The sequence below is a fragment of the Xenopus tropicalis genome, chromosome 10 (genome assembly GCF_000004195.4).
Source record: "Xenopus tropicalis strain Nigerian chromosome 10, UCB_Xtro_10.0, whole genome shotgun sequence".
In the NCBI taxonomy this organism is placed as follows: Eukaryota; Metazoa; Chordata; class Amphibia; order Anura; family Pipidae; genus Xenopus; species Xenopus tropicalis.
In genome coordinates, this window is record NC_030686.2 from 16199493 (window position 1) to 16216241 (window position 16749).

General features: G+C 43.8%; 1 protein-coding gene across 1 annotated transcript in view; it reads right to left on the reverse strand.

Moving 5' to 3' along the window:
- Window positions 1–16346, reverse strand: part of asic2 (acid sensing ion channel subunit 2) — a 286936-nt gene extending 270590 nt beyond the window's left edge. The window contains exon 1 of the mRNA XM_002933040.5: window positions 15105–16346. Coding sequence (XP_002933086.3) covers window positions 15105–15668 — 564 coding nt within the window. The 5' untranslated portion in view covers window positions 15669–16346. The remainder of the gene's footprint in view (window positions 1–15104) is intronic.
- Window positions 16347–16749: the final 403 nt, after the last annotated feature.

Here is a 16749-nt window from a genome sequence, read left to right on the forward strand (position 1 = left end):
GCAGTGGGGGGATAATAACCTCTGGGAAGGGACTGTGGCTGTGGGATAGCAGGTATAGTAGGGAGAGATGGTGCCTATAGTAGCAGTGGGGGGATAATAGCCTCTGGGAAGGGACTGTGGCTGTGGGATAGCAGGTATAGTAGGGAGAGATGGTGCCTATAGTAGCAGTGGGGGGATAATAGCCTCTGGGAAGAGACTGGGGCTGTGGGATAGCAGGTATAGTAGGGAGAGATGGTGCCTATAGTAGCAGTGGGATAATAGCCTCTGGGAAGGGACTATGGCTGTGGGATAGCAGGTATAGTAGGGAGAGATGGTGCCTATAGTAGCAGTGGGATAATAGCCTCTGGGAAGGGACTGTGGCTGTGGGATAGCAGGTATAGTAGGGAGAGATGGTGCCTATAGTAGCAGTGGGATAATAGCCTCTGGGAAGGGACTGGGGCTGTGGGATAGCAGGTATAGTAGGGAGAGATGGTGCCTATAGTAGCAGTGGGGGGATAATAGCCTCTGGGAAGGGCCTGGGGCTGTGGGATAGCAGGTATAGTAGGGAGAGATGGTGCCTATAGTAGCAGTGGGATAATAGCCTCTGGGAAGGGACTGTGGCTGTGGGATAGCAGGTATAGTAGGGAGAGATGGTGCCTATAGTAGCAGTGGGATAATAGCCTCTGGGAAGGGACTGTGGCTGTGGGATAGCAGGTATAGTAGGGAGAGATGGTGCCTATAGTAGCAGTGGGATAATAGCCTCTGGGAAGGGACTGGGGCTGTGGGATAGCAGGTATAGTAGGGAGAGATGGTGCCTATAGTAGCAGTGGGGGGATAATAGCCTCTGGGAAGGGCCTGGGGCTGTGGGATAGCAGGTATAGTAGGGAGAGATGGTGCCTATAGTAGCAGTGGGGGGATAATAACCTCTGGGAAGGGACTGTGGCTGTGGGATAGCAGGTATAGTAGGGAGAGATGGTGCCTATAGTAGCAGTGGGGGGATAATAGCCTCTGGGAAGGGACTGTGGCTGTGGGATAGCAGGTATAGTAGGGAGAGATGGTGCCTATAGTAGCAGTGGGGGGATAATAGCCTCTGGGAAGGGACTGGGGCTGTGGGATAGCAGGTATAGTAGGGAGAGATGGTGCCTATAGTAGCAGTGGGATAATAACCTCTGGGAAGGGACTGTGGCTGTGGGATAGCAGGTATAGTAGGGAGAGATGGTGCCTATAGTAGCAGTGGGGGGATAATAGCCTCTGGGAAAGGACTGGGGCTGTGGGATAGCAGGTATAGTTGGGAGAGATGGTGCCTATAGTAGCAGTGGGGGGATAATAGCCTCTGGGAAGGGACTGGGGCTGTGGGATAGCAGGTATAGTAGGGAGAGATGGTGCCTATAGTAGCAGTGGGGGGGATAATAGCCTCTGGGAAGGGACTGTGGCTGTGGGATAGCAGGTATAGTAGGGAGAGATGGTGCCTATAGTAGCAGTGGGATAATAACCTCTGGGAAGGGACTGGGGCTGTGGGATAGCAGGTATAGTAGGGAGAGATGGTGCCTATAGTAGCAGTGGGGGGATAATAGCCTCTGGGAAGGGACTGTGGCTGTGGGATAGCAGGTATAGTAGGGAGAGATGGTGCCTATAGTAGCAGTGGGATAATAACCTCTGGGAAGGGACTGTGGCTGTGGGATAGCAGGTATAGTAGGGAGAGATGGTGCCTATAGTAGCAGTGGGGGGATAATAGCCTCTGGGAAGGGACTGGGGCTGTGGGATAGCAGGTATAGTAGGGAGAGATGGTGCCTATAGTAGCAGTGGGATAATAACCTCTGGGAAGGGACTGTGGCTGTGGGATAGCAGGTATAGTAGGGAGAGATGGTGCCTATAGTAGCAGTGGGGGATAATAGCCTCTGGGAAGGGACTTGGCCTGTTGTTATATTCAGGGCCAGAACTAGGGGTAGGCAGAAGAGGCAGCTGCCTAGGGGGTAACGATTAGGGGCGACAGGCAAGAGTCTCTCCTGCCTACCCCTAGTCCGCGCTTGCTTGTCATTACGCGGTGGGGGCAATGACCCCCCCCCTGCACGCATCAACCCCCCCATGCTTGGCGGAAATGCGCATGTGCGCTGAAGCACACGCTGGGGGGGGAAGGTGCTGGGGCGAGGATCCCGACCAGGTTGATTAGGGCGCCTAGTCGGCTTGGCCCGCCCCTGGTTATATTTGGTAAAGATGAGGAATATATTTTGCAGAATCATAAAAATCAATACTGAATTATTTTGCAGATTCTATTTTTCACTTCCCAAAGAGTGTCTGTACCCAGTAGGTTACATGGCACCTGGCACACACAATGCTACAAGGTCATGGTGCCAGGGGCGCAGATAACCATCGTCCCTACCAGCGCAGGGGTTGGAAGCGAGAAGCTGATTGACAAGGAGACATAGAGGATTGCTCATTCCCGTGCTCTGTGTCGCTGCAGCAACTGAGATTGTTTAGTTAAATGATGCTCAACATAAATTACTCAAGAGATCTAAGGGTAATTATTTTAAAATGGTCACGTTGCACATTTCTGACAATCCGGCACTTACTCACCAATAATAAATGACACCACAAAAGAAGAATGCAGTTACATAGAACAGGCGCTGCTTTTGCAAAACTCAGATCCGGGGGGGGCGGATAGAGGAGCATCACCCTCAATTACAGATCAGCGTGGGGGGCACATTGTGCTGTTTCTGTGCATGTAGGAGGGAATATTAAATGCACCTTATAATGCCATGATGGGGGAAATGTGCACTAGCCCTGTAACCAACAAATTGCTTTCATCTGGTCCTGTTAAAGGAGCACTATTGCTTTAAGGGTGAAGACACACGGAGCTACTAGTAGCAGCTACTTGTCGTGGCTACTGAAATAGACAATGCTGATCATTTACTGATAATTGTCTCTACGTGTGTTTTAGCAGAGGCAATTCTCAGTATTGTCTATGGCAGGGGATTTTCTGGTGTTTAGTAGCTGTGACAAGTAGCTGCTACTAGTAGCTCCGTGTGTCTTCACCCTAAATGCTGTAAAGCATATTTTGAGAACAGCCTTTACTTTAACTTCCCTTCTGCCCTTTATCTTTTATCTGTTTTTTTAACAGTGTTTATTTCACTGCCCACTCCCCTTCAACATTGTTTATTACAGATAATCAAGCTGGCAATTATGGGCGTCAGATTGTGTGCCAGGCTGTCACCATCATCACAAATGTCACCCCAGTATAGATCAGCAGTAGCACTAGAGTCACCCATGGCAAGGTCTGAGAGACGTCACATCAGTGGGTGGCCAGTTCCAGGGTCGTCTTTTAATTGGTTGTTGTAACAGAAATAACAATGACACACAATGTTGTATGAGTGAGGTTAGTCTGTGCTGTGGTTCTTTGGGCCTGCAGGGCTGACCATGCATGTAAAGGCCTACTTGAGGGGTACCCAGACTTTGTCACCCTGTGATCTACTCTTGCCACCTGGCCTCCGTCATGAGATCTACCAGAGTTAAAACTGTGTGACGTCTATCATTTGGCGCAATAAGCAAGAAAAAGTATCAATCGATGTTTAACATATACACATAGCAATATATAAATGCAATATATAAATGCCAAATTCACACTTAATGCCCACATAACATTATTCAAGTGCCCACTTCAAGTTTAATGTGAAAGGATTGTAGTAATTTTTATTTCCTTTCTTCATGGCCACTTTGTAGTCTGCACACAGAAACATACAGTATATAAAGTAGGAACAAATATATACAGCAGCCCGGTGGGGACAATCTTCTATATTGGGATGAAATTGCAAAGACGGATGGCTTGAGCAGCCGCACTCAAAAGCTCCAGTATGCTGGGGGGAAAATGAAGTGGATGGATGTCATCCCACTGGATTCCACCTCAAGGCCTACAGAATCTTTATAGTGATCTACTGGTAGACCGCAATCTACCTTTTGGGAACCCCTGGTCTACTTGGTTGTCCTGGGCCCCATATGAGTTGCCTAATTCTGACGTGGGCCTCAAACCACATACATGGACCAGTCTAGTTCTTGACTGATAGGAATTTGCACCCAACCCTATCAGTCCTTTATAAGCCCCACTCAAATGCAGATAAAAAACATAATTTGATCCCTGACACCTGCCAATGGGCTGCTCTGCACATTGGCACCTTACATTTGCTATAAAAAAAAGTTTGCTCAATCTCTGCTTCTGAGCTTCCAATGATGGTGAGAATCTCAGTTTTTATCTACAGGGTCAGGCTGGGCTGGTGGAGCAAAGAGAAAAACCCAATGGGCCTAAGTTTGCCCCCTTTTTAAAAATGAAAAGGAAGTATAAAGTACACATTCTTGGGGGTTGGGCAGGTGGGCAGGGGGCCCCTGGGGGGTGTAAGGACTACTGGGGTGGAAGCTCGGACATACTAGTTTGATGCTATCTATCTATCTCTCTGTCTATCTATCTGTCTTTCTATCTATTATCTATCTAAATATCTGTTTATTTATGTATCTATCTCTCTGTCTATCTATCAGTCTGTCTATTATCTATTTATCATCTATCTATCAATCTATGTATCATCTTTAGTATCTATCTCTCTGTCTGTCTATCTATTATCTATCTATCATCTATCTATCTATGTATCTATCTATCTATCTATCTGTCTATCATCTTTAGTATCTATTTATCTGTCTGTCTATCTATTATCTATCTAATTATCTATTTATTTATCTATCTATCTCTCTATCATCTATCTTTTTATCTCTATCATCTTTCTTTCTATCGAACAATGTGAAGTCACAGAAGGGTTGGATTGAATATCAATACACAGTTGAGGTTGATTATCTCCATTCTAGAATAGAATAGATAGAATAAGATGGATAGAACCGCCAGCGCTCCCGCTATCCTTACTTTTCATATCGAGCTGAAATAACTAACTGAATATTTAAACCATACGGTACAGAACAAAGATACAGCCAGGCCTTAATGGAAGCCATTACTTTATACGCTCCTTTGTATTTTATAGCACATATTCCCATTTTTCTTTTATTCTGAGATACAGAACAGGCCGTATGAATATCTTAATGGTTGTAAAATGTTGGATGAATGTGTTAAATAATTGCTCATTAAACATTTCTTCCCTACAAGTCTGGCAGCATCATTTATCCTTCATGGCTAAGAGTCACAAAGGCGCCTGAACTCGGCCGCAGATTTGCATGGCCAGTATAGCACGGGGCCTCATTTACTAACCAAATGTGCAGACTGGGACAAGTTAAAATGCTGTGCAGGAAGCACTAGTCGCTGCAGTGCCTAGTCTCAAAAAACAAATATACAATGGGGAAAGAAAGGCTAATTTTAACTCCTTATGGGCAGTGTTTCAGAGCATAGATTGGGGCATTATGTTTTCTGATAAAAACAGAACCAAAATGGTTTTCATTTAAAATTATATTAAATCATTACTGTTCTCAAATTATTCCATTAATAATTAAATGTAGAAACGTTAATAATCACCCTATGTGGCTTAATTCGGAGGTAAAGAAGTTAATAGGGAAAAAAAGGAAAGCTTTTAAGAAATATAAGTCAGGGGGGACAGAAGCTGCATTTAATGAATATAAACACTATAACAAGTGTTGTAAAACACCAAGCTGGAAGGCAAAGATAGAAAATGAGGAGCGCATTGCAGCAGAGGCCAAAACTAACCCCAAAAAGTTTTTTAAAGGAACAGTAACACCAAAAAATGAAAGTGTTTTAAAGTAATTGAAATATAATGTACTGTGGCCCTGCATTGGTAAAACTGGGGTGTTTGCTTCAGGAACACTACTATAGTTTATATAAATAAGCTGCTGTGTAGCCATGGGGGGGGCCATTCAAGCTGGAAAAAAGGAGAAAAGGCACAGGCACATAGCAGATAACAGATAAGACACCATTGTATTCTACAGGGTTTATCTGTTAGCTGCTATATAACCTGTGCCTTTTCTTCTTTAGAATGGCTGCCCCCATGGCTACACACCAGGGCATGGGCGTCCGCAGAAAATTTTCCAAGGGGGGGCAAGTAAGCTAGCATCATCCTGCAACAGACAAATATATATATATATATATATATATATTTTTTTTTTTTTTGCAGGATGATACTAGGGGAGGCTAAAGATGGCCCATACACAGTCTGACCTACAGCTAATGTGACACTTAGTGGATTCGCTGCTGGTGTAAAAAGTTAACCTCCCAACTACCTCTTGCTGTTCCCACTGACTCCCAGGGATACTGTACAAAAGTGCGGGTGGGGGGGCTTTTTTTTTTACCCTAAAATGTTTAGTATGTAAAAGTATTCATATGCGCACTTCTGTTAGGGGTTCTGCAAACATTTGTGTTTGTGATCAGTTAGCTTAAAGGGATAGTTCGCATTTGAATTCACTTTTATTTTTAATGGTTTTTCAGTTATTTAGCTTTTTGTTCAGCAGCTCTCCATTTGGTATTTCAGCAGCTATCTGGTTGCTAGGGTCTTATTTACCCTAGCAACCAGGTAGTGGTTTAAACAAGAGATGGGAATATGAATAGTTAAGGGGCCTACTTGGAAAAATAAGTAATACAAAATTATAATAATAATAAAATTGTAGCCTCACAGAGCAATATTTTTTGGCCCCCATTTGAAATCTGTATAGAGGCAGAAGAGAAAGGCAAATTATTCAAAAAAAGGCCATTTTATAACATACTAAAGGTTAACTTAAAAGTGAACCACCCCTTTAGATGTGTTTATGTTAGTTTTATAGCAAGAAAGGCAGTGGGTACTGACTCCCCATTATATACAGTGAGACACAGTCTTTATATACAAACCCAGCACATTATATGCCATGAGGAGCAGTGGGTACAGATGGCAGATATTCAGGCCCTGGCACTATAACACTGGCACTGATACACAGCATTGGCTCCACTGTAACTTACTATAAATGAACAAAACAATGACAAAAATAAAAAAAAAAAATAGTAAGTGCAAAAAACAACAACAAATATATAAACACACAATGAGCTTTTTCAGAGGGAAAGAGTTAACTTACCCTCCATCTGATAGGGTAGGGGATAGATTATAAATTATTATAGATGTCAGGCAAAAAACAATTTAATGTCAGCTAGTGATTCTTTAGTACCTGTGGGATGAAAACTGCAGCAAAAGTTGAGAGTTGGTTCTTAGGTAAAGTTACAGCAGCAGATTCTTCTTTTCAGTTTTAATTTCTGATTCCAGTTTGCAAAATCTCCCGATCCCTGTGTGCATCTGTGCTCTGATTGGTCAATTTTACTGTCTGTCAAGGAAGCTGTGCTCTGATTGGAGAATCCACAAGAAGAAAGATCCAATCGGAGCACAGCAAAACGGGCTTGAGGGGACAGTGCAGAAACGAGTGCCCCCTCTTGCCCCCTTCTGTGGACGCCCATGCACCAGGGTTTATATAAACTCTAGTAATGTTTCTGAAGCAAACACACAACTTTTACCAGTGCAGGGCAGCAGCACATTATAGTTTAATTTCTTTGAAATATATAAATTTTTTGGTGTTACTGTTCCTTTAAGTATATTAATAGTAAAAAGATGCAAGTAGAGAACGTGGCCCCAGAAAAGGCAGATGTGCTTAACCAATTCTTTTCTTCTGTGTATACAGTAGAGGAGCCAGTGGGCCAAGTCCCACCCAATAGCTTCACTGTTGCCTCAGCTCCAACTAGTCATTGGTTTACACAGGATATGGTGCTTAAAGGGTTACACAAGATAAATGTAAACAAGGCACCGGGGCCAGATGGAATACACCCTCGGGTACTGAGAGAGCTAGGGGCAGAATTACAGTGGCCCTTGTTTCTGATATTCTCAGACTCTCTTTCATCAGGTATGGTACCTAGGGATTGGAAGAAGGCGAATGTCATTCCCATATTTAAAAAGGGAGTAAGATCTCAGCCTGGCAATTATAGGCCTGTAAGTCTGACATCCGTGGTGGGCAAGTTATTTGAAGGCTTGTTAAGAGATCACATACAAAATTATGTACTGGAGAATGGCATTATGAGCAGTAATCAGCATGGCTTTATGAAGGGCAGGTCATGTCAGACCAATTTAATTGCTTTTTATGATGAGGTAAGTAAGAAGCTGGACAGTGGGGATGCAGTAGATATAATCTATTTGGATTTTGCCAAAGCATTTGATACCGTTCCCCACAAACGACTGCTTTCTAAGCTAAGGTCTATTGGTCTTAGTGAAGTCGTTTGCACATGAATAGAAAACTGGCTACAGGATCGGGTACAGAGGGTGGTTGTTAATGGCACATTCTCTACTTGGAATAAGGTCCTCAGCGGGGTCCCTCAGGGTTCTGTACTGGGTCCACTTTTGTTTAACTTGTTCATAAATGACTTAGGGGAGGGTATTATAAGCAATGTATCAATGTTTGCAGATGACACAAAACTCTGCAGACCAGTCAATTCTATCCAGGATGTGACATCCCTGCAGCAGGATCTTGGCCAACTGGCAATCTGGGTGTCTAAGTGGCGGATGAGATTTAATGTGGATAAATGTAAGAGCGTGCACCTGGGATGTAAAAATATGCAGCCCCGTATACCCTTAATGGGACTGCACTAGGCAAATCCATAATGGAGAAGGACCTTGGAGTCCTTGTAGATAATAAACTTGGCTGTAGCAAGCAATGCCAGGCAGCAGCTGCAAGGGCAAACAAGGTTTTGAGCTGTATTAAAAGGGGTATAGATTCACGGGAGGAGGGGGTTATTCTTCCCCTTTACAGAGCGCTGGTAAGGCCCCATCTAGAATATGCTGTTCAGTTTTGGTCTCCAGTGCTCAAACGGGACATTATTGAGTTAGAGAGGGTCCAGAGAAGGGCAACTAAGCTGGTAAAGGGTATGGAAAGTCTCAGTTATGAAGAAAGACTGGCCAAGTTGGGTCTGTTTACACTGGAGAAGAGGCGCTTAAGAGGTGACATGATAACTGTATGTATAAATACATAAAGGGATCATATAATAACCTTTCTAATGTTTTATTTACCAGTAGGTCCTTCCAACGGACACGAGGGCACCCACTCCGATTAGAGGAAAGGAGGTTCCGTTTAAATATTTGGAAAGGATTTTTTACTGTGAGAGCTGTGAAGTTGTGGAATTCCCTCCCCGAATCAGTCGTGCTGGCTGATACATTATATAACTTTAAGAAGGAGCTGGATGGCTTTTTAGCAAGTGAGGGAATACAGGGTTATGGGCAATAGCTCATAGTACCAGGGACTGGTCCAATTGCCATCTTGGGGTCAGGATGAAACTTTTTCCCCCTATGTTACTATGTTACAAGTACAATATGCCTAGGGTTGCCACCTGCCTGGGAAAATTATGCTGGAGATCAATGTTATTAATAGGGAAGAAGGATAAAATTATAGCAGGGCTGGTACTTCCTTCCAGATAATGTGGCAATCCTAATGATAGTAATACTTGTCCCTAGCGGCAGCTACTTGGAGTTGGCAAAGAATGCTGGAATAATGGGGAAAACTGCAGCAATTTAGTTTAAAATTGGCAGAATCTAGTGATCTCTCTGCACCTTGCCCCACTGTTAGTAATTAAGGCCTCTTCTGAAAGATGTAAGCCCATAACTTTAACATTAAACCCACATTCACTTTTTTTTGTCCCTTTACATGACTTTCTAACCAAGGTGACACTGGATTTGTCACTAATTAGTACAATAGCTCCAACTTTTATCTGGACCAATAGTGGCCATAGAACTTGTTAAATGAATTAAAATCATGTTAACTATGCCATGCATGATGGTCCTGTGGGTTGCACTTCTGCCCTGCAGTACTGGGGTCTTCAGTTCAATCCCACCCCGGGCACTATCTGGGAGTTTGTGTGTTTCCCCATGTCTGCATGGGTTTTCATCTGGGTACTCTAGTTATCTCCCACTCTCCAGAAACATACAGGCAAGTTAATTGGCTTCTGACTAAACTGATCATAGTGTGTTTGAATGTGATAGGTACCTTAGATTGTAAGCTCCACTGGGGCAGGGACTGATGGGAATGGGATAGGTACCTTAGATTGTAAGCTCACTGGGGCAGGGACTGATGGGAATGTGATAGGGACCTTAGATTGTAAGCTCCACTGGGGCAGGGACTGATAGGAATGTGATAGGGACCTTAGATTGTAAGCTCCACTGGGGCAGGGACTGATGTGAATGTGATAGGGACCTTAGATTGTAAGCTCACTGGGGCAGGGACTGATGGGAATGTGATAGGGGCCTTAGATTGTAAGCTCCACTGGGGCAGGGACTGATGGGAATGTGATAGGGACCTTAGATTGTAAACTCACTGGGGCAGGGACTGATGGGAATGTGATAGGGGCCTTAGATTGTAAGCTCCACTGGGGCAGGGACTGATGGGAATGTGATAGGGACCTTATATTGTAAGCTCCACTGGGGCAGGGACTGATGGGAATGTGATAGGGACCTTAGATTGTAAGCTCCAATGGGGCAGGGACTGATGGGAATGTGATAGGGACCTTAGATTGTAAGCTCCTCTGGGGCAGGGACTGATGGGAATGTGATAGGGACCTTAGATTGTAAGCTCCTCTGGGCCAGGGACTGATGGGAATGTGATAGGCACCTTAGATTGTAAGCTCCTCTGGGGCAGGGACTGATGGGAATGTGATAGGGACCTTAGATTGTAAGCTCCTCTGGGGCAGGGACTGATGGGAATGTGATAGGGACCTTAGATTGTAAGCTCCTCTGGGCCAGGGACTGATGGGAATGTGATAGGCACCTTAGATTGTAAGCTCCTCTGGGCCAGGGACTGATGGGAATGTGATAGGGACCTTAGATTGTAAGCTCCTCTGGGGCAGGGACTGATGGGAATGTGATAGGGACCTTAGATTGTAAGCTCCTCTGGGCCAGGGACTGATGGGAATGTGATAGGGACCTTAGATTGTAAGCTCCTCTGGGGCAGGGACTGATGGGAATGTGATAGGCACCTTAGATTGTAAGCTCCTCTGGGCCAGGGACTAATGTGAATAATAATGGTGAATAATCTTTGTACTTGCAAGAGCTTTGTGCATGGTGTTTCAGTTCTGCACTTGCACCTAACCCTTAATAAACAACCACCACGTTTGCCTGTTTGCAAGGGCTTAATTACCCTAGCAACCAAGCATCAGGTTCAATGGAATATGAATAGCACATGGCTAAATAGAAAAAAAGGAACCATACAAGTTAAGCTTCAAAGTCTGTTTTTGATTGCCAGGGTCAGTGACCCCCTAGCAACAGATTGCAGTTTAAATTGCAGACTGGAAAAAGAGAAGAATAGGAATATAGGAAGGGAATAATAGTACTGGTGCCATAACATCATAAAAGAAAAGCGCAGCACTCCTTTCTGTATATATGAATATAAATATCTATATCAATACATATATCAATTAGAGCTATGTATAAATATCAGCATTATGTATGTGTAGGTATGGGATCCATTATCCAGAAAGCTTCAAATTATGGGAAGACCATCTCCCTTAGACTCAATTTTAATGAAATAATTCTAATTTTTAAAAACAATTCCCTTTTTTCTGGAATAATAAAACAGCACCTATAATACTTGATCCCAACAAAGATATAATTAATCTTTATTGGAAGCAAAACAATCCTATTTGGTTTATTTTAGGCAGACCAATTATGGAAATCTATGTCACAGAAAGACCTCGTATCCAGAAAACCCATGTCCCGAGAATTCTGGATAAAAGTTTCATACTTGTACAACTTACCCATAAAACCCAAACCAATCAGCAGGAAGCTTTTACTGGACCCCTGTTTGCAAGCAAATATTTGATTGGTTGCTGTGGGTTAATAGACTAGGATTAGTTGGTAATAACCTGTGCAGACATCTTTATAGCTCCCTGCCTTTAATGATACGGGTTGGTCTATAAAACCAATTACTTCAACTCTTACCACTTTAATATAAACCCAGTATACACCACCCTAGGGCTTTATATATGTCCCACTGCATTACATGCCTTTTCTATAAGCCCATGGTGTTATAGTTATTGGTTTTGGTTAATCCTCTAATAAATCAATCAATTTTCATCCATACATTGCCCCACCGGACATACACCTCCTGCTTCTTGGTATAAATTCCCCTTTTGTTGAACCATCCATTGTGACTCATGAGCAGCACTCAATAGCCACTCAATAGCCACTCAATAGCCACGCTTACTGATCTGCTGAGCACTATCCAATAATTCTTCCTTCTGCTTAATGTAATGTGTGCCTATAACAAAGGGAGGGAGAGTATTAATGAGATTCACTAGTCAATGAAAATAAGTTATTAGTAGGTTGCTCGTTCCTGCATTGTAATACTGACAATAAACTCCTTGTGCTGTACAGAAGCTCAATAAATAAGGGTTATACTGACAATGGGTTGTGGGTATTGCTATATTGCTAAAAAAAACTTTATGCTAAGGGGTACAGAAGACTAAAATGATTCCCCAGGGTACAGGCAGCACAGAGAGAGGGGGTCATTATACAGGGTTTATATTCCTCCATGCACTAGGAAGAAAATGGGGTCAAATAATTTCCTTTAGCAATGCAAATAGAATGCCCTAGGCACACTGACCATAGCAACCAGGTATTTGTTTCAATGTGAACAACAGCAGACCCTGCAACTGCTGGGGGGGCCAGGAGATACAGGGGTCCGATAAAGCCCTAACTAATAAGCAGTTTCAGTATATAAATATTTTATTCCTAAAATTAAGGGGCCCTATAATGTTTTTGCTGTGGGGCCCCCCCACATGTAGTTCTGCCGCTGGTTTATCCCCTTTAAAATTAGATTTGTCTTTCAATTCAATTTCTTGACAATCTCTATTTAACCCTCCAAACCGTTTAAGGGTTAGAGTGCACAAGGCGGTTTGATTGACCCTTATTGTAATTGCATATCATTCGCCAGTTTACCCCCAGTTCCCTTCCCATTCACTTTAATAGGTAGTACCATGCGTTACCCAGCATATTGTACAGCATTCACAAATATGGCAACCAGTGAAGCTTCAGGTTCAAGCAACTGAAAAGCAGTCTCGTTGTAGCCCTAAATCGCCCAGCAAGGGGTACTTTATTAAGTCCGGGTCAGGGTGCAAAGTGCAAAAACCTTGCATTTTATACTTTATTATATTGACCCAGGTTTTTCCGTCCAAAACAGCATTCAAAAGTGGCAAAACTATAAGGCCTCAGGCCCCCCTGCAAAAAAATCTTTGGAGGGGCCCAGCTTACAGCAAAACGCCCCATCGCTACCCTCCGCTTGCTTCCCCCCCTGCTCCCACTGAAGTAGGAGAGCAGCTGGGGAGGGTTTTTTTAAACTATACAAAATGTCCCCCATTTTCCCAGCCCCCCCCCTACAACCATGGGGCCAATAGTAACACCAGTGGCATTCAATGTTTAGCAGTTGTATCCATGTGAAGCAGGCATTGGGAGGCAGATAGGCGCCCCTCCTACCCAATCCTTCCCTTCCAGTCTGGCACTACGTGCAGAGCGCATACCCTAGGTGCAAGGGCTTTTAGAATGAGCACTAAGGGCTTTTGCACTACTTTGTGCTCTTGCACCTGAGTCCAGTGTCTCTGTAACCCCTAAAAAAGTCAGATCCCAAAGATGCTGCCATGTTATCATATCAACTTTATTGCATTATCATATTATATATCATCATATCCAAGCCCCCTGCTTGTATGCAATCCAGCGACCCAAAGAGTAGAACTTCCCTCCTTGCTTTAATGTAAAACCTTCCCTGTGCATCATGTAGACATAATCATTTTTCCTTGTCAAACGCTCTAGTCGGCTATCGGCTCCCCCGTATATCCCGCGCAGCCGAGGCATGTGAGATTTTTATGATCTAAATATATTATGACAAATTTGATTTCAATTCTATATTTCAATTCACAGTAGGATTCTCGCATGATCTCACTCGTGCTTCCCATACTTGACATGTTACAGCAAGTCACTTTCCCCCCTGCCTATTGGGAAATGATTATTAAAATAACATATTATTCCCAGCCATGTCTTATGGGTTTCATTTCCCAGTATGGTGCAATATCTCTAGCATGATATTAGTTGTAAAGCTTTCTCCTGCAGAGCCGTCATCATCCGGCGTTGCATTAATTAAGCTGCCAGTCGGAGCCATTCCGCTATTGGCATTATTCATAAACATTAAGGTAACCTTTCTAACAATTATTTGGCATTAGGAAATGGCATTGGGCTCCATTCTCGGTCAGTGGAGCTTTGCCTGCCATTGTAAGAAAATGAACAAATAGTCCCTGTGTTTACTACTAATGGTACTATACTTGTAATATTATATATGTACCCACAGTCTTATTCAATTCTCATCCCTTCACTTCAATGTGTTACCCCTCTTTCAGTATGGATCCTTGATTATAAGCTGGATCCAATGAAGCATCCCAAGAGCTAGGGCCTGGATGACACCTGTTGGCTTCTGCCTGCCCAGTTTCCAAGATCTCTGCTGTAGGCCCAGAGTGAAAGAAACACTGTGCTACAGACATGTATTACCCTGTATTTTTATTATGCCAGTATATTATGCCAGGCATTAGAGATCATATTTAACTTCATAATCTTATTTATCTTATCAATAGACAGGCCACTTTGGACCATGGGTGGAGCTGGACTTTACTACAGAAGCTGGGGAGAACACCCAAACTTAGAACACAGGGGTCACAGAGTCAACCCCAGGATTCCATTGCTGGGAGATTGCAAGTCTAACCGCCATGCTTTCAATTTCATTTATAAAATCAAAGACAAGAAATGGGACCTCCGGGTTCTAGGTGGTACCAACGGGGAATGAAAATGAATAGAATGTTGATTGTTCAGTATACGTAATTGGTTACTATCTGACATGGACTTGCACTTGTTGCAGAGACAGCCAATGGGGGGCAATGTAGAGCAGTGCAGAAGGGGGTGTGCCATGTACTGAAAAAACTCCCCTTAATACTTAAATGTTCAGCCTGATGCCACCTAACTTATTTCTAAGTTTCTAACTGCATAAACCTTTTGTAAGTTACACAGACAGTAGATGTGAAATTGGTTTCCTATACTTTATTTCCAGCTACTGCTACAATATCCCACTTGAGTAAAAAGGAGATCTGTATTACTCACCCTTTTAAAGTCCTTGAGGTTGCATTCATGTCCTCTGAACTTGCAGTAGAGCATCATTTCCTTCAGGTCATGCCCAGTCCGTTCCATGAATTCCTCCATACCAAAGGGCTTGGGCTTGAAGACTTTAAAGTTGGTCTTCTCCTGGAGGACAGTCAAGACCTCTGGGTCAGCCAAGTGGGGCTCTAGAATTTGTCCGTTGACGTCAAGCAGCTCCAGCAGCTCACCAGCATGGTACAGGTCATTAGTGGTAATCCTGGAGAATCGAAAGGAATTGAGGTTGCAGATAGTAACAGCTGGGAAAACAAGGCTTTCTGCTACTACTTGGTCTACTTTGGTCACATGTTGGTAGGAGAAATAAAAAGCCACTCTCTCGGAACTCTCAAGAAGTAGAAGGCCCAGGGAACCCATGAAGGCCACTGTCCATAGGAAGCGGCGGAGGGTCAGTGGGCCAAACGCGAAGATGTGGCGAATTCCGTGAAGGGTGGAAGTGTTGGCAAAAATTTGAATGCTAGAGGGGTGCAGGCTGCCCAAGCTGTCTTCACTGGGGCTGTCCTTCAGATCCATCTTCTCATTTGGGAGGTACAGCCTGGTCACCTCCAGTTTGTGCTTTGTGTGTGTGTGTGTGTGTGTGTGTTGTTGTAAATCTTCTCTACATGAAATTACAAAGTGCAAGTAGGAGGTACACGCTACCCTGCCCTCCCCTTCAGCAAAGCTCAGATGCTGTCAAACTCAGTGACCGCCCGTGGGGGGTAAATGTTTATAAATCAAATCCATAGAAACTCTTGCTGTAGATTTCTTCATTGCGATAAGGAGGGCTAGATGTGTGTGGGGAGACACCAAGGTGAGGTGGAACGGCGGTGGGTGGAGAGAGGGAGACACTCCGGCCAATAGAAACCAAATTCATCCCTTCTCCCTCTCGCTTCATCTCCACCTCGTTCTCACACACAGACAGAACAGAAATGTGATTAAACAAGCTGAGCAGCCCAGCGAATAAAGGATTCAAACCAGCGTTGAGCTGTGCGTCTGTGAGTTAACTGGTGCAAAAAGGCAGCAGCAGATCTTCTCCGGCGAGGATTTCAGCCAAGGCTTTTCTTTCCCTTGATGACCAATCCCAGGAATTAATGTCTATTTCTCTCCATTGCTCATTAACCCACCCACATTCCCTCTGCCTTAAAAAACCCAGACAGTGCCAGATTCAGTCCTCGATGTGAGAGAAGCAGAGGTGATAAAGGGTGGGGGGGGGAAGAGAAGCTGGAGAAGCGTCAGACTCTGTAAATATATTTGTCTGAATATCCACATCACATCAGTGCAACAACTCTTTATAAGAGACTGGAAGACGGCACGGGGGTGGGTGGAGATTTCAGCTGCCTCCAGGGTTGTAATAAACTCAGAAAGAGATGTCCTTTAATAGATGAAAGTGTTTGGTACAATGAGGATCTGATGGAGAGGCAAGGGGAGCTCAGGGAACGGAGCAGAAATCCCCAAGAGGGAGATGTGACATACAGAACTAAAGGGAGTTTACAATTTGTGAAGGTTGTAGACGTGTTAAAGAGAAGCCAAAACAAGCACATTGTGTTTCTTTAGTGATCCCTATATACATCCATATACACACATGCATTCCAAGGAAAATACACAAACTCTAGTG